Source organism: Diachasmimorpha longicaudata, chromosome 3, assembly GCF_034640455.1.
Source record: "Diachasmimorpha longicaudata isolate KC_UGA_2023 chromosome 3, iyDiaLong2, whole genome shotgun sequence".
NCBI classification, from domain to species: Eukaryota; Metazoa; Arthropoda; class Insecta; order Hymenoptera; family Braconidae; genus Diachasmimorpha; species Diachasmimorpha longicaudata.
The window spans coordinates 6,879,239-6,899,898 of record NC_087227.1 but is presented as its reverse complement, the minus strand read 5'-3'; the positions used below and the strand labels follow the sequence as shown (position 1 = coordinate 6,899,898).

General features: G+C 40.0%; 2 protein-coding genes and 2 non-coding genes across 6 annotated transcripts; 2 read left to right on the top strand and 2 right to left on the bottom strand.

The window, feature by feature from the left end:
* Positions 1-1,399: 1,399 nt before the first annotated feature.
* LOC135160571 (cholesterol transporter ABCA5-like) lies at positions 1,400-20,349 on the bottom strand. 3 transcript variants are annotated; one of them, XM_064117252.1, is made up of 13 exons: positions 20,023-20,347; positions 15,223-15,350; positions 11,012-11,137; positions 8,454-8,627; positions 8,082-8,260; positions 7,632-7,836; positions 7,489-7,564; positions 7,276-7,429; positions 5,155-7,181; positions 4,809-5,076; positions 4,478-4,652; positions 2,722-4,417; positions 1,400-2,503 (listed from the first exon to the last, which is right to left on the bottom strand). In XM_064117252.1, exons 3-13 carry the CDS (start codon positions 11,102-11,104, stop codon positions 2,400-2,402), a joined length of 5,151 nt encoding a protein of 1,716 aa, XP_063973322.1. In that variant the 5' UTR covers positions 11,105-11,137; positions 15,223-15,350; positions 20,023-20,347; the 3' UTR covers positions 1,400-2,399. The 3 variants fall into 3 exon arrangements, with proteins under 3 accessions (XP_063973322.1, XP_063973324.1, XP_063973321.1); XM_064117254.1 differs by lacking the exon at positions 15,223-15,350 and having other exon boundaries at positions 20,023-20,349; XM_064117251.1 differs by lacking the exon at positions 20,023-20,347 and having other exon boundaries at positions 15,223-15,842.
* On the top strand, positions 9,237-11,756 carry LOC135160609 (tubulin polyglutamylase complex subunit 2). Its single transcript, XM_064117329.1, has 2 exons — positions 9,237-9,586; positions 9,938-11,756. Exons 1-2 carry the CDS (start codon positions 9,343-9,345, stop codon positions 10,468-10,470), a joined length of 777 nt encoding a protein of 258 aa, XP_063973399.1. The 5' UTR covers positions 9,237-9,342; the 3' UTR covers positions 10,471-11,756.
* Positions 18,017-18,110, top strand: Trnay-gua (transfer RNA tyrosine (anticodon GUA)). The gene is made up of 2 exons: positions 18,017-18,053; positions 18,075-18,110. It is a non-coding gene; the product is annotated as a tRNA-Tyr (tRNA).
* On the bottom strand, positions 19,342-19,414 carry Trnar-ucg (transfer RNA arginine (anticodon UCG)). The gene has a single exon. It is a non-coding gene; the product is annotated as a tRNA-Arg (tRNA).
* Positions 20,350-20,660: the final 311 nt, after the last annotated feature.

Genomic DNA, 20,660 nt, shown 5'->3' with positions numbered 1-20,660 from the left:
AAGTTTCATTCAAAATTTCTGTCGTTAAAAAATTGTTACATTCAACTCCATAAAACATGTCACAATTCTATTATTCATTAAATTCGATTTGCCACTAAATTTCTCATTTAGTTTCTTTACTTCATGATTTTCATAATTGACTAAAATTTATGTTTTTCTTTCGCTACTTTTTCCATTGAATTCATCAGACGTGCGGAGATTTGCACATGATTTCATCATTTTGTTTCACTTTTTTTACTAGAGAGAATGAGATGCGCACGTAAAAACCTAACTGCGTGTCTAAGTTTTTTTATAACCTTATGTTAACGCGTACCTAATTTTTTTTAAAATCATTTATGTAACATGAATGCTCTTGTCATCCGGTATGATATTTACAAACGAGTTGGATTAATAAAAAAAATGTGACGTACATTTCTTTCTTCAGTTATTCGCGTTACTCAATGATTTTCGATTGATTTAATTAACTACCTATCGTTCCAAACTAGGAATAATCAATCAGTCCTTCTGGTATTTAATTATCTCCCGTGATATATCTTTCCATATATTCTGGCTTGTTTTCTAAAAACATTTCAACATCTTGTCGAATTGAGGTCTTCATGAATTTATTTCAAACAACCGAAATTCAGGCCCATTTTTTATTTGCGAGCTCTCGTTTATCGTGGACTCACAGCGGCCAAAAATCATTACATTCAACTTCTTCCCACGATGAGACTGCAATACAACCAGCTGAGGGTTGTCTGACGTCAATAAATAATTTTTAAAAATATTTAAAAACGCGAGGTCAGACAGACCTGTGTGCCGCCATTTTGGGAGTCCCTTGGACTTCGGGGAAGGGGTCCCCGACAATATGGCCTCCAGATTTCTCACTCACCTCGAGACTTTAAATATTTATTATAATTATTCAACGCCTGGAAATCCTTCTCAACTGATCTCTTCACACTCCCCCAATGGGAAGAATTCTTGATTAATAATTTTATTAAAATTTCAGTAGTTTTTCTCTCGTCACGTTGCACCTCATGTTTTTTCACTCGTCACTCGATTTTTTATTATTCTATTCATTTCTCACACACTACTGCACGTCCATCGAGAGATCGGTGCAAATTATTTACATATCTATTCTCTAAAATCGTCTTGTTATCACAACGGCGAATGAGAATCATCAACATTGAAAAATTTTTAATGAAGGTCTCTTTCATCATTTTGACTACTGACCAGTAAACTTGAATAATCAGTCCTCACAGGATCTACACTGGGCTTTCCTAGTCAAGTAGAAAAAGATAATGTTCGACCAATTGTCTGAGCATTTACAAGTAGGAAATGAAGAGATTTATTCTTAGAATGTACTATCTAGCATCTCGGACAGTCAGATGAAGTTGGAGAAATTTCAAGTGGGCATTTATTTCGCGTTTCACTCGAATTATTTTGTAATTATTAATTCGAAATTGCAGCGAAAAAATTTGTCAAATTGTGTATAGTTAATATTTACGATATCTAGTTGCTATTATGTACAGATCTCATTCTGATTGCACACTGTGGGGAGGGAGGGTGGGAGGGCGTAACGCATATCAAATTCTTTGGATTTTTAAAAGTTTCTACTGTCAATTAATTGCAACTCTCGGACGCACACCAAAGATAATAAATGGACAATCGATAAATAATAGTTGGAGAGAAAATTTATTTATCTTTTGCTCACTTATTATCTTCGATGATCGACGTTCTATTAAGAGTAAATAAAAACATGTTTATTGATTGAGAAATCTCATGTCAATCACAGTTGTATGAAAATTCATCACTCACGATTGTCCGAAAGGATAAAAATATACGTGAATTTTTTCATTTTCTCTCATTTTCTAAACATAAACTTCTGAATCAATAATTTTCATTACAAATTAACAAGGCGCCATTGCCGCTATTTACAGAATGATATTTCTTGTCTTTTCATTCCCGTTGTCTCATTCAAGAAATAATGACGGATTTATTTCCAATATTCATTAGTTTATCATTATTAAATTAATTAGCCATTCATTTCGTCGAAAAGTCTTGGAGCTCGCTCCATTTGGCTTTTACGGAATGTTCCTGACTGAAGCTGAATTTATTACTACACTAAAAATTATATTCTTCAATTACTCGTAGAACACATTCCCCTAGTGGTCCCCGACCCTTTTTCACTACTAGACGTGACGAAAAAAAAGGAAAGAGAAAAAAAACCTGCCTCGTACTCACGGGAATTCTGGCAATTTAATAAAACTCTTCCTCTAACGCATTCACCTCCATATATATTGGACTCGAGGCAATGTCTCCTTTCAATCTTGGAATGGATTACCTTATCTTATTATTACTATTTTTTTTCAATCTTCGAGAACGTTTTTCAATAACTAGGTTATTATCAACTTTTTGCATTATAATTCACTGCTTACTTCGTCGTAGTGAGAGAATTTTAAAAATACTTGCTCCAGGGTTGTCTGACTGAAGCTGTATTCTTCGATATCAAGCTCCAATTTTGCTGTAAAGGAAAAAAATATTGTTTTCAATACCACGTCAACGTGTCCGCCACAAAATAATGACTATGATAATCGTTTTAAATAAACAATATAATAAGGGCACTCTCCGCGGTTTTTTTAGTCAGAAAAAAAATTGCGAGTAGAAAAATTGCCAAAAAATTGGTGAAATCTCCCTTAAATAAAATCTCCCTCTGCACTCCATTTGAGACCAGGAACATACCTTTCTCTAACTGCATGAAGCAATCAGCCAATGACTGGACAGCGTGCTGAGGGACCCCAAACACCAGTCTATCAGCAAAGCTCTCCTCAAGTGTAACATCTGGAAATAGACCAGCAACGAATTCCTTGAGCGTGGCAATTCTATCGCCCGAGGGTGTCGTAGGCGTAGAATCCCCTCCAAGTAATTTCATCTCAAGGGTATACCCAGCCCCATACAAATTCTTCAAATGCTGTGTTGAGCCTATGCACCTGAGCTCACCCTTCACCATAATTCCGACTCTTGAGCAAAGTGCGTCAGCTTCCTCCATGGAATGAGTCGTGAGAATGGCCCCCCTGCCCCCCTGAAAACTAGCAAGAATGGTATCCCAGAGGAATCTCTTGGATCTGGGATCCATTCCTGTGCTGGGTTCATCCATGAGGACAACCTTTGGCCCACCTACCATAGCCATAGCAAAACTGAGCTTTCTTCGTGTGCCACCTGAGCACTCTTGAGTTTGCTTATCAGCGTGCTCTTGTATCTGCAATCCAGACAGATAAAGATCGACGATTCTGTCGACGTCTTTCCACGGTACACCTCTGAGTGCAGCGTACAACTCCAGATGTTCCCTGACAGTTATATTCTTCCAGAGGGCGTCATGCTGAGGACAATAACCCATTTGCCTGAACGCCTCTGCCATATGGGAATGTATATTGTGACCACCTAACTGGACTCGTCCTCTAGTCGCAGCCTCCTCAGCTATGATGATCTTCATGGTGGTTGTCTTGCCCGCTCCGTTGTGGCCAAGAAGTCCAAAGACTTCACCAGGTTCCACAGCAAGTGACAAATTTCTTACCACAACCTTCTTCGGTTGGATAACCTGCTCCTGCTGTAAATCACTCTTATTGCAGCAGCCACAGGAGGTACCGGTTTCTCTTTGTCGATACTCTTTCCTCAAATTTTGTACTAAAACAACTGGTGGTTCTTGAACTGAGGAGGATGTTATGAAGTTGAAGACCTTCTGACGTTCGTTCTTGACATCGATATCTTCGTGCTCACCGATATCGTTGTTCTCCATTATCTCTTCACCAATGGCCCCACCATTAGTCACAAAGTATTTGAAAATTTCACGTACTTTGCCACCGGATTTTTTAACATCAAGAATCAAGAGGATGAAGAACCACAGAGGACAGTGTACGACAACACCTAGAGCCATCACCAGTATTTCTGGTGTTAGGTAATCCGATATGGAGAGGTGGTGACAAGCCGCGTTAATGGAACACATGAGGTGGACTCGGTCGACGTAGTAGACAGCTGCGTAGGGAACGTACATGGAGTTCAGGAGAGAGAAGACACAGTGAAGGGCGAATGCTGCTGTACCACCGAGACCTAGCATGTCCAGGATCATGACTAGAATGAAGGGTATCAGACCGAAGAAGGTGGCTATGTTTGGGAGAATGCTTTGGGCTGAATCCATTTTATCGAAAATGTAGCTGAGGCAGGTTGAAAAGAGAATTGAGGAGGGACAGTATAGCATCAGGAGGCTACCGAGGGTCAGAATTGCTGGCAGTTCCTGAAGGGATGGCACGTCGAAGAGGAATATTATACCGAGGATGCAGAGGCAGATGAAGGACATCAGGCATACCAGGACGATAAAGTAGGTTAAGAAATACATAGGAAAGGACAGACCATTGACTCTGAGTTGATTCTTCGTTTTGATCTGGAAAGAGAGAAAATTCATTGGTTCAGAGAAATAGGATATCATATTCGAGGTACCTACCTCACGATCGTACACCATGTCGACTGCGAGAGTGATTGGAACTAGGACAAAGTCCATGCCGATGAAGAGAGCAGAGCTGGCAATTCCTATGTTGAATTCTTGGGGCTGCGATGTCTGCTGGAACGGATGGGTCCTCACCTCGATCAATGTTAAGGCATCGTTGCCAGCCAAAAATCTAGTATTCGAAAGAAAAGAGATTTCATGACAATGTGAAAAACTAAACTGACTTTAGTTGCAATTTATTCCTGTGAATGTGGTGCTTCGAATTGAAAGAACCGATAGGATTGTGAGGACAAGTGTCCCATATTTAAATTATAATTAGGGTAACTACCTGTAATAGGCGTTTGATATTATGTTCATAACAATTGGCAATGAATGCTGCATGGTGTCATTATACGTTATGGTCAAGTTCATTCGGCGTTTATCATAGTCGTCAATGTTTAGTACTGCCATGTGTGGACCAATGGCCAGAAGATCCGTGTAATTACCCTCGTATTCTCTCAATGCAAAGACATTTTGATTGATCTGGTACATCATTGGCAATATGTCACGATCTGTGCGATTAGTATACAATATTCTTGTTTCCTTGCCGTACGTATCTGTCGAAATAATTTATCGTGGAAATGTTCAATATCAGTGAAAGCAAGACAATATAATTTACAATAACAAATACTCACTGTTATTGAGCTCAAGTGACTGCATTCTAACTTCGACAGTCTGAATACTATTCAAGTACAACCCAAGTACGACGAGTGCAAGTGGAGCAACAATAGTAAAATAAAGCAACTGAATATTTCTGAACAATCTCAAACATCTGAGTCTCAACATAGCGTAGAGTGTCTGAAAAAAATTAGGCCGAATCTTGATGGGGTCTAGTCCAAGGCCTAGAATAGCTGGATTTTTATCAGTATGAACTCCATCTGGTTCACCACCACCGCCCTTAACTTGTCCATCAACCTGCACAGTGGCACCCTCATTCTGTAGGCTCTGATAAGAAGTACTTTTCGATTGCAATGATAATGACCTGCTGAGCGCTCTATTTCTCACCATCTTCTTCGACAAATTGTCCATAGTGCATTCAGTCTCCTCGTCCTTCTCGAGGTGTAGAAATACCTCCTCAAGGGTCGTCATGGAAACACCATAGCTGCTTATACCGAGTCTGCTACCTCTCGTCTTGATTTCATTTTCAATTGCCGAAAATAAAGGAGCAAAATTTTCAACAGAATTGTGAGGAAGGATGAAACTCAGTTCTCTTCCATGGCGCCTGGCCTTCTCAGCTTTCGCAACGTGCGATGTCACCAGTCTTGATATAGCATGAACCCTGCCATTGCCCTCTAGTACAAGGGTCAAGTGATAACCAATGCCGAATTTATTTTTCAAGAACAGTGAACTTCCACAGCAGCGCAATTTTCCTCGGCTGATGACTGCCTTTCGATCAGCGAGAATATCAGCTTCGTCCATGAAATGTGTCGTCAGGAGGATAACTTTTCCGTGTCGTCTTGATTGTAGGAAAGACCACATCTGTCTTCTTGAGTAAGGATCAACACCAGCCGTTGGCTCATCAAGTATAATTATCTTGGGATCTCCAATTATAGCAATGCCGACTGACAACTTTCTCTTCTGTCCACCACTCAGATACTTGGCAAATGTGTCGGCCTTCTCCATCAGGTCAATGTCCTTCAAGGTCTTCTTGACTTCGATGTCAATTTCCGATCGGGGGATGCCCCGAACTGCTGCGAAAAATTCGAGATGCTCTCGAGGAGTCAACAAATCGAAAAGTATATCATGCTGTGGACAGACTCCTGTCATACTTCTAATCATCTGCATGTCATTAGAGTCCCTAACATCGTATCCAAATATCAGAGCAGTGCCGGCTGTTGGGGCAGTCAATCCCGTTAATATATTGAACAGGGTTGTTTTCCCAGCGCCATTGTGCCCCAGAATGGCTGTTATCTGACCCTCGTAAATAGTTAAGTTAATCCCATTGACTGCTTTTACCTCCGGTTTTCGACACTTCTGATAAGATTTGTAAAGATCGACTATTCTAATCGCCTCACGACCCTTCATCTCTCTGACAACTGGCTCAACATCACGATTGGCCTCCTCCTCGGGTATAAATGAATTGGATTCACCGTTTGACGACGGTATCCTCTGGACTTTCTTCTTACACCAATAGCCACGTGTGAAGCAGAACCAGGGTGGCCTCTTCACTCCGTACTCACTCGGAACAACTGAGTCTAGGTAATAAGCGAGCAGTCCATACAGAAATATATCCAACGTCATCATTACTAAGCTACCTCCAAATGGTATACCGGGTCCTGACCACAAATTATCGAAATTCACTCCCTCCCCTTGGAGGTCCAGTACCAGTGCTTTGTCCATGGCAAGGGCGACTCCAGTTGGGCTGAGGATAGACACCAACCAGAAGGATATTGAACTTGAGTCGTCGACAAATACTTGGATGAAGTACATCAGACTGAGTATTGTCACGGCGAAGTTGCCGAGGACACCAGCTGTTCGGGATTTGTCGAAGAAGGGGGTTATCATGAAGGCGAACATGATGACGGAGAAGGAGTAGAGAACTACCAGAAGGAATATCGGGAGAAAGTGAGTGTGTTGGAACATCTGGAGAGTGAACAGAAGTACAACTGCCACTGCTGACAGAACGAGAACGAAAATACTGTAGATTATGAACCACGACATCCTGGAAAAATAGTGAAGAAAATTTATTATATTCGGGTTGTTTGGGGTATCCAAAAATAGTGCTGTAGTCACTTTCCGATGAGTCTGATACTCACCAAAATACAGAGTCCTTCAAACCCATTATCTTCATTCCCTCTTTAATTTTATTCTCCTTCTCTCCCACAATTAATATCAAAAGATAAGTTATAAATTGTGAAAGTGCTAGCACCATGTAGAGTGGTATAACAACCCTAAATGCCAGCATCCAGTCTGTGAAAAGAACATCCAATTCAGTGTCTCATTTTTTTTTTAACTGTAGAGATACTTACCAGCAGTGTAAGCCTCCTTAGGAAACATCTCGAGCTTCACATCTGGCACTGTGACCTCGCTGTTGCCCGTGTCAAGCTGAATCAGAGAAATTATTTAAATGACAGAAATTCAGGTCCAAAGCGAGGAGAATATTGTGACCTACCCGAATTTTCGTCATGTCTATGATCATCTGTAGCGCCATGAAACCAGAGTGTAGGTAATCATTGACTGGACAGGAGCCTCCAGTCTCTATCGAGAGAACTCCTCCCAGCCAGTGGCTGGTGTCCTTTCGACATGTCACTGGAGATGAATAGAATTCCGTTGGGGATGGGGGTGATGTGTACGAAGGATTTGTACGTATCTCGTATCTGTAGGGAAATTTTTAATTTTATGTCGTGTTTAGAGGTGTGAAATTGTGGTGTTATTTCTTTGTCATTTTTAACGAAATGCTCTGCAAGTTTTCGTGAGAACTGTCTTGTTCTCGTGCACACATCAAAATGTGTTATTCCAGCAATATTTTATGCTCCAGGACATTTATTTATTCAATTCAATGGCAATAATTTCTAGATATTTAGTCAAAATTGACAAATTGGCATGAAAGCTTCTCCCTTACTGCAAACGATGGCTGATTGGCTGTGGATCCTCAAATATAACAGCTAGTGGTATGCTGTATGGATCGCGCCAATAAGCTGCTTGGAGATCATCCTTAGTCTCTAATACTATAAAGTTTAGAGGGTTTCCTGAAGAACCCCACATCGACTGCCACAGACTGTTCATTGAATTTAAGAAGCTCTGAAAAAACAAAATACCTCTTAATCGCCCCCTGATTTCACGTTTCAGTTGCACAACAAGGGGTAAGCTCTTTTCATTGTCGAAGGACGATGAGAAAGTAGAAATTACCCCTCGTGAATCTACTTAGATTTAGGGGAAGGACGGGGGCATTAGAAACTCTGGGTGAATATTATGAATATTTGTATTAACTTACAATTGTCTCCGTTGAATTTGGTACAACAGTTATTGTATTGTTTCTATATCCATTGAAGAACTCAAATATATCACCATCCTGTCGTTGCATCTTCATGGCAGGATAATTTGGATTTGGTATTAAAACTTTAACCACGATGAGAATTCCAAGGGTCCACAGAGGAAGGAAAACCTCCTGAAAAATCAATGTTTCGCTTTCAGAGGGGAGAATATCAGTGGCGAAGTGGTGAACTGAGATAAGTCACTTTTGATCATTGACAGGTTTTCGATAAATAACTCGCAATATAGGGGAGATAGAATATTTCTTATTAAAACTTTTTTGTGGAGCGAACTAAGTGCTATACACATCTATTTATCAAAATTTCCCTGTCTTTTTTAAATTCGGAGATATTGCTCAAAAAAGCTACTGAGATATTAGTCAGCTTATCTCGTTTTACCGCTTTGCTACTGACATATTCTGGTGGTTATCTGATTGGCAACTAGCATTGATCCTTAAACTCGTGTGTGAGAGGTTTCAGGATTGGATCTGGATCCTGGGATACCGAGGATGCTATTTATCGCAAGATATTATCGATTTATCACCAAAAGTAACAATATTCTAGGCAGTTCCTCACTTTTTCAATTTAAATGCTTCGAAAGATTGTTACAAATGGAATGAACGAAGACCTGCATGACCAGCATTTTGCCAATATTCTTAATTCGACTTCGGAAATATCAACGGTATGAACAGCAGTCGAATCTGGTTGCCATGACAACAAACAAACTGGGGTACAGCATGGTTGGATCCCCTGAGGAACAATGGGCTCAGTCGATCCCTCGTATGTCCCACCTAATCATCCCCCTGTCCTCAATAACATCATCGACACCGTGTGATATCGGTGATCCATCAGATGTCTTTTTTCGTTGACATTGTGACTGAGGACTCATTCTACGAGAATCTGACACTCGGTGTGGTTAAACTCCTCGAGGCCAGCCCCTGCGTGAGACATGTCAAAGTGGAAAGGAGAAGTGCATGTGATAGAAGTGCATTATCGAGTTGGGAGCAGCGACACTGCTGTCTACTTCCTGAAGATTTGAAGAGTTTCTACACCTCGATCGATGGATTTTCCTTGACTTGGAGCTTAGATATTGCCGGTAATAAATTATACTTTCGAGTTGTTCAAATGAACAAAAAGTGTCATGAATGTTCAGGCAAAAAAAGAGCAACTGGAGGGAAATAAAAAATTTGTAAACATGTTTGAAAATTCCAAGAGGCAAATGTGAGCGACGTCATCTTGCTCGGAGACCTCTACCACCTGCCCCTAGAGGTTTCGAGATGGCGGCGTCTCCACCTCGGTCTTTCAAGCATGTCCTGACACTCTTGATGTCCTTCAAATCATCCCCAACTGCCTTTAATCAATTTCTACAAAGTGAACAACCTTTTTAGCCATTTTCCAGATTTTTCTATCCTCTGAAATTCCTAATAACAGGGAAGCGTTGTTCCAGGGGAGGAATTTCCAGTCGGTCGCATGGTGATCAATGAATTCGCGGCCCTGAAACGCTTCGTAGGAACTAAAGAGCAACAAGCAGATGCTGAAAATAAAAATCACGATGAGTCATCAGATATTCCTTCCCAAGGCCCACGCTGCAAACTCTTTGAGATCGATCAGTGCGGCAGCAGCAAGATATTCCTGGTCTATCACGTCAGACCGGAGGTGGACAATGAGCCCGGGATATGGCTGCATTACGAGGAGAACGGAGGCACTTGGTATCAGCTGTCAAAGAGCTTCACCAAGTACTTTCGAATGATGCTGGTACATCAGGGACTGCCTATGTGGCAATATTGCGCGTTAGGACTCCCGCTGACAACTTGGGTAGAGCAGACCTACTATCTAGTTGGTCCTCATCTATTACCGACAGCTGTCAAACCTAAGGAGAGTTTGTCCCTGAATCTGTGGAAGGATGGTCCCTCCAATACTATCGATCCAGCTATATTCAAGAGTCGGGACAATAAGCAGAAGAACTCGAGGAAGAAGTGAGAGAAAAATTCTGGTAGCGACTGATGATGCTTTTTGGTCTAATATTTCGTTTTCCATTTATTGCTGAGACCCTTGGCCTAATTGGCACGAATATCTGTGAAGATAAGTCGAGAAAATTGGCAAGTAATATCGGACTCGGTGGAATATCTTGGCCGGTTGTAATTTTCCATCAATTTTTGGAATGAAATAAACTCAGCATTGGGGATCAAGGCTTTGAAGGACTTCTGCTATATTTTTCCTCAACTGCATCAGTGGAGCTTTCTGACGTTTAATTATTCGTTTCGCATTGGGGAAAAGTTTTAATGAGATTTTTTTGAAAATTCCTCCGACAAAAGTTCTGACAATGACTTTGTCGTTTCACTGTCAAGGAATATTGTTCATGTAACAATGTTAGCATCTCGGCTTTCTTGTCACGTAGTTGATCTGTCATATTAGCATTGAGGAAGGCACTTGCTAAATAATTCAGCGAATGCCGTGTGGACTAATTCCTTCGGAGAAGGCTCAGTAGGCATTGGATATTTTTCAAAATTTATGAACTCACCGCAGTTGTCTTTCGCTTCTCCCGTTTCTTGAGTAGTAAATTTCTCACGAGCATCGCCCGGAGTTGAGAAAAGTACACACTGCAAGAGCCCATCCTGCCCTCTGATTTTTTTCTATTTCTCAGCTTCTGAAATTAGAAATGTTTGAATAAATAAATACAATGTAATGAAAAATGTCACGTGTTTAGCGATGGGAAATTCCCGTTGATTTTTTTTCAATAAAATTATCCAACTGTTCTCTCTGTGCACTGCATTGCCCTCTCCGTTTTCCGAACCCGTCGTACGATGCGTCGGAATGTTTAACTAGCTCTACAAATAATGTAGAGTCAAAGTTAGTGGATTCTCCGGTCTCATATACAGGGTAAATCGAGCGGACGCAGAAGTCACCACGTGTTTTAAAAAAAATATTTTCACTTCAGACAGTCTCAAGTGGATACTCGGCATTCAAAACATATTGAGTGACTGAGTATTTGACTTGAAAATTGTCTATTTTATTACGAGTGCGGAAATAATTCTTTGGAGTGACTAAGGATATCAATTTCACGGGTAAAAAATATTTTTCACAGCTCGAGAAAAAAAAACGTTTTGAAAATAATAAAATTAATTTTTATTCGTGAAAGAAGACGGATATCCTGAACGAGACGAACATTGTTTTTCAACTAGTAATAGAGGTCAAGTTGGAAACTAATTTAATTTGCATTAGAGGATTGACCTAGAGAAAAAATTTAGAACTCGTATCAGAGTGAAAAGCCTGGTTTAAATTGCCCTAGTTCAATATTTACAAGTTGCTTCCCATTTAATACAAAAGCATGTAACATTTGTCGTCGCAATTTGCCATAAGTGAGTAATGTATCAAAATAAAACGTGAAAAATGTAAAAATAATTTGTAATAAATATATTTAAAAAGGGATCGAATAGATTTAATAAAATAACAAAATTCTATGGATGAGGTATTTTTTAAAATGATTCACGTGGAAAAGATGGGGTGAAAAGATTGTCATTTACTTCTGAACAAAATGCAAAGCCTCATCCTCTGACCTAGAGTAGTTCAACCGGAGGTAAGAGGCCTAAATATTTTCTCGATCACAAATCCTTCTTTACGGCTCCTCCTGCCGGTGCTTGTCCCCCCGGAAGAGTCTGTATCTCAGGAGTTCAGCCTCCAGCTGGGGGTCACATCAGAGATAGCTCCAAAAACTCTTCTTCTTTTTTAAATAAAATACATCATAGCGGTCTTAATGAGATATCAATAAGCTCACTTGAAAAATTTTAATCATTCTGACTGTCGACTTCATCTGATTAATCACGTTCATATAAAATCAATAAGAAGTCCCCCAAAAAATTCGTCAACTCATAAATCAGTGGCCCACCTGCATTGACCTTCCCACCGCACTCCTCAACATTTGTTGTTCGTAAATTTTTGGTAAAAATACGTACTAATCGATGAAAAATGAACTGCTCGAGTTGACCCTCGCGAGACTAATCAGGGACATTGACGAGAAACTGCCCTTGGGACAATCAATAACATGCCGGTTACACATATTGCAGATATTCCTACAATTTAAATATTTTGTTTCCAATTGTAACAAATCGATGAGGTTCCCAAAAATTGTATTCACCTCCAATCACTCCATCAATTCAATATTTTTTCAATTTCCCTCTGAAAAAAAATATCAACAACAAAAGATAAAAAATATTCATCTAAAATTTCAATTTATTTTCCATTAAAATATAAAAGTCCCCCTCGACATTTTGGACTTTCAATTTTTATCTCGAATATTTCCTCAATTTTTCAAGCGTAAAAATGTGAGAAAAAAATAACCCCACAGTTCTAACATTTACGGGACCCTCGAAGCAATTATTTCTCACCTGAACGAGATCAATGCTTCGGGGATTGTGACATTCGTCAGGTACACATTGTAGCGAGCAAGGTGGTTAGGGGTTCTCAATCGTTCTCGTGTTTCTCCAACGAAAGATAAAGGAGAGGTGCATTCTCACGGGCGCATAGAGTGTGCCAGTCGAGTATCGACCGTTGTGGGGTGCCAACTTACCCGTGCGCGTCGCCTTCAACCCACCCCCTACCCCCAAATCCCCTCTTCAACTACCCCGCGGTCGTTTCGCCCTTTGCCCGAACAGCACAAGTTCAGTCCCTTGCATAAACTATATCATTTTTTTCACCGCAGCCCTGATAGCTCGAGTTAATCATCCCCATTGGCTAATTTATTTCTATCATTTTTTTAAGACACTCAGGATAGTCCTTGGCTTCAAACTAGGCTGCATTATGCTAATTTTGATTATTCGCCTGTGGCAAAAGCCGTGGGCCTTTGAAAATATCCTCAAGAAATTATTGGGAAGCTTTCGGGACAGCTTTTGGTGACACAAAAAGCTCAGAAGGGAAGTTCATCCGGAGACAATTTATTTTCTAGCTATTTTTGAAAGACCCCATTTTTTTGAAGATTTTCTCGAAAATAAAGTGGTTCCGAAGGGATTTGTATTCTTAAGATCTCTTTGGGTCACATAAAGACACTTTGGAATGTTTAGAAGATTCTTCCAAGGATTTGTGAGAGATAAACTGGAGGTAAATTTTTTTACAAAAATATTTACGAAAACTTTTACACTAACAACTTAAATGTTAGGATTTCGTTCTAATTCACACATTAATTAAAATGTTCAACTAGTTATTTGACTGAGTTTTAAGACGATTGGAATATTTGAATGAATCCAAAAATTAATTTATTGCTTTGAAGAAAAAATGGTTTATTTCGAGAGGTCGAGTAATTGTTTATTATTTTTTTCAATAGTGATTATGCATAAGGAAAATTGTTTACAGAGCATAAAGTAAGGAACAGACTAATAGGAAAGAGACAAAATTACGTGCCTTTCCACACTTCTTCGAAACGTTTTGAATTTTTTTTAAACGTTCACTGAAAAAATGCATAACTGTTCCTTAATTTTTACTGAATACTGTTTTGACTGGTAAATTACCAATCAAGCACGTAACGTTTAAAAGATTTTTCTCTTCGTGAAACAGAAATGAAGGGCCTTTTAGAGGGGTTCACACAAAAAATAAAAATTCTACAAATTGTTCCATATTTTTCCCGAAAAATTTTCTCTCTCTCATTTGCTTCGAAAAATCAGTCTTTCATCAAATCTTTTTATAAACGTTTCCATCATGGTAAATCGTCCCGATCCTTCTCCATGCTTCGCTGCTTGACTTTAATTCGCATTAACGATGGGATTAGCTGTTTAAGAAAAGCGCAACTGATCTTTGCAAGATGTTCTCGACGCCAGACTGTCTGGCGTAACGGTACTCTCACTACTGATCTCGATGCCTGATTCTTCATTATTTTCACCGCGAACACGTGCTCCGTGCGTCACGTCAACTACAAATTCTTCATTTCAATTTAAAATCCCCGAAGGACCCGATAAAGTTCCCCCTTGACGTCGCACGTCACGGGGTCGGCTCATCCAAACGAACCGAAAAAAAGCTTCTTCTGCCTCATGAGAACAGACTTTTCCTCTTCGTAGGATGAATTTTAAAATAACTCAATCGATTCAATTTGAGGTGTCCTCCATGAACCACTGCTCCTCCCGCGTTCATTGAATCCCCGAGGGAATTTCACGCGGTGACTATTGACATTTTATTTCAATCGATTGCAAAAATTCCCCTGAACTTTGAAAATTCGTTACCCGCAGTTGTAACGCTATTGTTCCCTTATCATATGTCCAACTGCCGTTTCCGAAATCGATTTCTACGGTCTGCAGGCGGCGGCTGGGTGCAGCAGAACGCGAGAAGCTCTCCTGCGGGATCAAATGAGAGTGAAAATCGCGACGAGTCATATTTCCCTCAAAAAAAAAAAAAAAAAATCAAAATCGCGATGAATATTGGGAAAGTTGTTCTGTCCTCATTGAAAGTCGTTTCATCTCGTCGCGACGGCTGTTCTGATTTTTAAATCGACAAGTGATTTTGGAGAGAAAATTTATTGATTCGCTCGTAAAAAAAATCACGAAGTGTCACGTTCCCCTAAAAAAAATAAAACCAAAGTCTCCAGGTATTTGACAGCCCCCCCCCCCCCCTCCGCCTCATTAACAGTGATTCCATCTCGTCGCGAAGGAGAATTCTGATTCTTTAAATGACAAGTGATTTCGGAAAAGAATATTAATTTTCACTCGCGAAAAAGAATGAAATTTGTGGCTTTTCACAGGAGAAACTTACAATCTCATCGGTACATCAGATTGAATATCACCAACGCCGAGTACATCAAACTCTCCGCGCACTTCCGGTCGGCCAGTGGCTGGAGTTCCTCATTAACAATGACTCGGAGCAATGAAAATCCCAGGGGACTGAAAATCCAAATAAGTCGTGAATGGAGATAAAAATAATTCGACAATTTCCATTCACATTGAGCACTTGAATATGCGGGTGTACGACACTCGAGGTAACAGCGCCATGTTCCGGCGGTTGACTTCCGGCGCACCTTCACAGGTCGAAATTAAGTGAAAAGTGCGGGGTGCGTCGGGAAATATAAATTGATCAACGACAACGACTTTTCAACGATCACTTGTGTCACTTTATCATCACATTTAGTGGATTCGTCTCCGGATCGTCCCCTCCGCGATATCGCGATCATTCAAGTCCCGACGTCGCGATTGAGTTGAAATGAAAATGAAATTGGAGTTCGGGGAACGATGGATTTTCGCGGAATAATACACGAGGTCGAAGTGACGAGGTCACCCTTTTTTTTTTCTGTTTGACAACCCCCCGGAACCGATTAAAATGCACCAGTTACGTCGGCCAGCGACGCCAGACTGCGAGCTACGAGGCAAACGAAAGCTTCGTTCGTGACGCGACTGCGTCGTAGCTTGGCTTTCATGCCGTGTTGTAGGTACTGAAGGGAGGGAGAGAACTTGGGGGTGATGAGAAATTGAGGGGAGGGGATGTAATGAAAGAGGATAAAATTATATGACCTTTCTTGGTGAGAATTTTGTGACGTTACAACCGAATTTATCTGGAAATTCATGATTTATTCACGGGGAGCTTGCGAGCACGGGTTCTTAATGGAAATGGGAGAATCAGTTGATGTTTTTTTAATTGAGAGATTATAATTTTCCATTGATAATGGTTTATGCTAAGAATACCATCATTGCATGAAAAAAAAATCAGGTAAAAGCGATCGGTAATTGAATGGTATTTTTTCCGCTGCGAAAAAAATGACCTGATCGGGCAGATCGATTTTATTTTATTTTTTAAATAAACATTAGACAAACGCCAACACATTTTTTAATATTATAATGTGGAGAATATTTTGACATTCGTTCGAACAAGCGACCCATTGTAAATGTCCCCGAAAAATGCGGAGACTTCGGCCGTTTATGACCTAAACAACCGAAAACGTGGAGAAGCCAATAGACAAAAGAGCCTTGTCTTTGGGTCAGACCTCTCAGTCTTCCGCTACAATCGCATATGTTAAAACGGAATAAAGATCGTGCCATATAATTAAATGCTGGGAGATATTTATTTCTTACAATAAAAAAATGAATATGATCCGTCGATCGTTTTGCATCTAAAATCCAGGGAAGAGATAATGGTGAAACTCTTGACGATTATCTGGTAATTCCTATGACGACAACTCGTGAAAATAACAACAGACTCATCAAATGCATAGTTTGATTTTTTTTTATATCTCGTCATTTGCCTATAAGCGAAAATGCATCATAAATGACCTGGAAATTACCCAGGGGAGTCACGTATAATCCGTGGAGGTATTACTACGACGTACTAATTTTAATCACAACGAGACACATATTCCGCATCACAGCAAAGGTTTCATCTACTCTGCATGAAGTAAATGTGTAAGAAAAAATTTCCCAACGATTTTTTTTGCATGTATTAATTGGATTGAAGGCCGACATTGCCGATGAGTATGTGGAGAGAATGAAAAATACAGATGACGAAGAAAAATTGTTTATCCAGATCAAAGGAAATTCTAGTCAAAGGCCCTTATTACTGACGACTCCGTAATAAGAGGGAGTCACATCACTGCTGAAGAATTTCATGTTCTCCATGGTGGGGTGTGGTGTCATGACATCAGAGGAAAACGTGATTTTAGGGAGAGGAAATTCTGGGCAATTGGGAAAATGTCCGGAGGATTGTGAAGAAAAGGTCCAGAGGTTCAGTTGCGACGTGATGCAGAGGATTATTGGGGTGAGGCCCCAGGTTTCATTGATGCAAATCCCAAGAGGGCACATTATGCTGTGTGAGGCCCATAACTAACGATTATATTTAAGATAAATATAGAGCTGGGTAACAATATGTCAAGGACGAACTTGAAGGACATGTAAAAATTGAAGTATAACGTGCCTCACCCACACTCCAGTGACATGTGAATAATCTCCCTGATTCTAGGCTTATTGAGCCCATAATGGAATTGGATTTTGGAGGTGATGACAGTTTGCACGCAAAAGATTGGATAGCTCTAAAAAATATAGGGGGTGGGAGGAGGTGGGCTTGAGCTGGGTGTGCCACGACCCAGTGACTATCGTCAGGAAACTGAAGATAATCGTGCCATACCTTGATGAAAGGTGGCTATAGAATCATCAATTTTCATTTTTCATCCAACGATCAAACACCGATTCGACATCACCTGAGAGAAGGGCGAATTAAAAAGGGACTAGATGGTAATTCGTCTCGGGGGGGGGGGGCGACTAGAATCAATGGATGATGGAAATGTTCGTGGGAGAATTTTAAGGGATAATCAGTTGTCGATGGAAACTGAATCAGCTATTGTGAAAACGCATGGATGCGTCTATTGTCCAGTGTTCAATGGAGTATTGGTATGTCGGAGGAGGAGTGAATCTGATGACAATGTCCTCGTCTCATTCAACAGTTCTGACAGTTTCACTCGCCGGTATTACGCGGATGGACAATGATTTTCTGTGGTAAGAAAATGGAGCAGTTTTTTTTGTCTGTATGGCTTTTTTGGAGGATTTTTCTACGGGAACAACATCTCCCTTCGATAGCTCAGTTGGTAGAGCGGTGGACTGTAGTTGGTTGAATTTCGAATGGATATCCATAGGTCGCTGGTTCAAATCCGGCTCGAAGGAATGTTTTTTTTAATTTTAATTTCATAGGGACGTTTCTAAATGAACAGAAAACATTTTTTAATTGTAAAAGTTTGCATGATAATCAATGGGTCCTTGTGCTAGTACCCAGTGATTGCAGTTGGTTCGATTGATAATAGGCATTCAGGCAGCTCTTTGACATTGAGTTGATGAAAATAATTGAATGAGGGAAAAAAATTCCACATCCGTAAAAATCAAGACAACAATCGATAAATCATTGCATCATTCACGAGGAATCAATGTCCGAAGTGCTTCATAACAATTTTGTTGTATATTCCCAACCCCTATCGAAAGCACAGACCCTAATAATAGATGGCTATGGCCTATCTCTTCGATTTTTTACGACCATTTTTTTTCCATTAAAATACACGAACGTGAATTTTTCCCCCCTTGATACCGTCAACCTGACATCCATTGCGTATGTTCGAGGGAGAGCTCTCTCAGTTTAATAATTGATGCGTGTGGCGCCAGCGTTTGAGGGGAAAACGTACGTTTCATTTATTCAACGTCCAAGTTCAAAGTGTATCGGAGTATATTTCAGTTGTAACGTATGTAGTGGACAATATGAAGAGCAAGGGAAGGGCCATATGTTCGACATATCGAATAAATTAAAGCCCTGTTGCTAGCTACATTATCGACTCCAACGCTCGCTGGACAACAGTAGGGAACACCAAGTTTCGAAGACAACGGGGGTGAATGTGCGTGCAAAATCATGTATATGTACGTGAAATGGGCTTTCACAAGGGGTTGTCCAGACAATGCTAGGTGGTGCATTCTGAAAATTATAGAGGGGTTGGTAGATTTCTTGGAAATTTTTTTTACCACCTGTTTCCCTGACTAATTCACCTTCACCAATGGAGACATTCGATGGACAATGGACTACTGCCTCTTTGATACTGCGGTATTGTTCTTGAATTTTTATATCTCAGATTTTCGAATAAATCTCGTAGCGAGTGACCTTCACCCAGACCTCATGGCGTTCACTCAAATGGCATAGGCCGGGTTTTCTATTTATAAAAAGAGAAGAATACAAAAATAATCTCCCGGTGAGAGCGCCGAGGAGCTTGTGCTATCACACAACACTCCCCGGAGGTTGTTGAACTCGGATAAAATTAACTCCTAAAATACAGGAATTCGTCTTAGAGGCGGTGATTTGAAATTTGAAACGCGAGAGGGAGAAAATACTTTGAATGAAAATAAAAAATAAATTGACCGACCGTGACAGGACTCGAACCTGCAATCTTCGGATCCGAAGTCCGACGCCTTATCCATTAGGCCACACGGTCTAATGATAAAGGCTGATTCAACAATATAAGTTATTAACGCCACTGATTCATGTGCAATACCTGCTAACGATATGTTCATTATTCACATGAAATTCGGTTCTTGAATTATTTTCATAACTGAAATTTTCATTGATTTCTGAAATGCAGGGGGTGTACTGATGTCGATAATGAACGAATCGGTAAAATAATTTTTCCGCGATCTACTTTGCCGCTCGAGATAAAAATTTTTTAACGAAACAAATGGAAGAAATAATGGGAATAAGCATCTCGATAATAAATTAAGTTTTTCTGGTTCTTTCATTTTTCAATTGCAAAAAAATTATTTTTTGTTTTGGGAACGTCTAAAGATGTTGACGACGCCATCTGTGTTTCGGATATGAAGCTCAAACACAATTGAGAACATCCCGTTAAGGAAAAATTATGTGCAGAATTATAGCAGAATTTTTCCGAAATAAAAACACCAAATGGGTGGGTCATTAATCACAACCAATCATTCTCATGCTAAAGGGAGATATGTGATACAAACAATCGAAGAATAACTTTTGTGACAAGTGAGAAACAGTGAGAACGAGGAGTTCAGTATAACAATATATTCTGAGAGCTCTTACCTGCTACAGTACACCTCTTGCAGTTGTGAATGTTGTCCCAGTAATGATGTACAAATTAATAACATCAATTTTCCGGTAAATAAAACATTGAACTCCTCGGATGTCACCACAAAATTATCCAGTACCGACAGTTTCGACAACCCCAGGGCAGATGGCAGCAGTGAACACACCGGTGCCACGAATATTCCAGAGGGTTGATCGATGATGTCCCCCTGGGACAGTTGATTTCACCCCAAATGTTGACTGAATAGAAACACTACAACTCCAGAATATTACATGAAGCGAGCAAATCAAATTTACAAAACAAAAGTCAGAAGACGACTGGAATTTCAATTGAATATTTCTTCTCTGTCTCTTTGATATGTTTTCAATATTGTTATCATTCGTCTTTTGATGTTTTCGGGTATCGCCGGGGCTCTCCTAACGTGTACTCAATTTATATCGAAATAATTTCTTTTCTCATTGAAATAACGAAAAATCTGTCCGTCTTTTCATTGATGAAAAAAAATTTAGGGATCTCACGAGCTCTCATAAAATGCAAATCTCTGCAATTACTGAAGATAGTTGTATCTTATGAGGCAAATGGCTCGAAACTTGAGTTTAATCTCATCGAGAGAGTATTCTATCTCGCAAACGTG

Bases quoted from the DNA above. Each gene is read 5' to 3' on its own strand.
- LOC135160609 (XM_064117329.1), top strand. From the start codon at position 9,343: ATGTCTTTTTTCGTTGACATTGTGACTGAGGACTCATTCTACGAGAAT. The intron at 9,587-9,937 runs GTAATAAATTAT...GCGTTGTTCCAG, and splicing joins TTGGAGCTTAGATATTGCCG to GGGAGGAATTTCCAGTCGGT.
- LOC135160571 (XM_064117254.1), bottom strand. From the start codon at position 11,104: ATGGGCTCTTGCAGTGTGTACTTTTCTCAACTCCGGGCGATGCTCGTG. The intron at 5,077-5,154 runs GTGAGTATTTGT...TTATTTCGACAG, and splicing joins GTCACTTGAGCTCAATAACA to ATACGTACGGCAAGGAAACA. The intron at 2,504-2,721 runs GTATGTTCCTGG...TTTCCTTTACAG, and splicing joins CTTCATGCAGTTAGAGAAAG to CAAAATTGGAGCTTGATATC.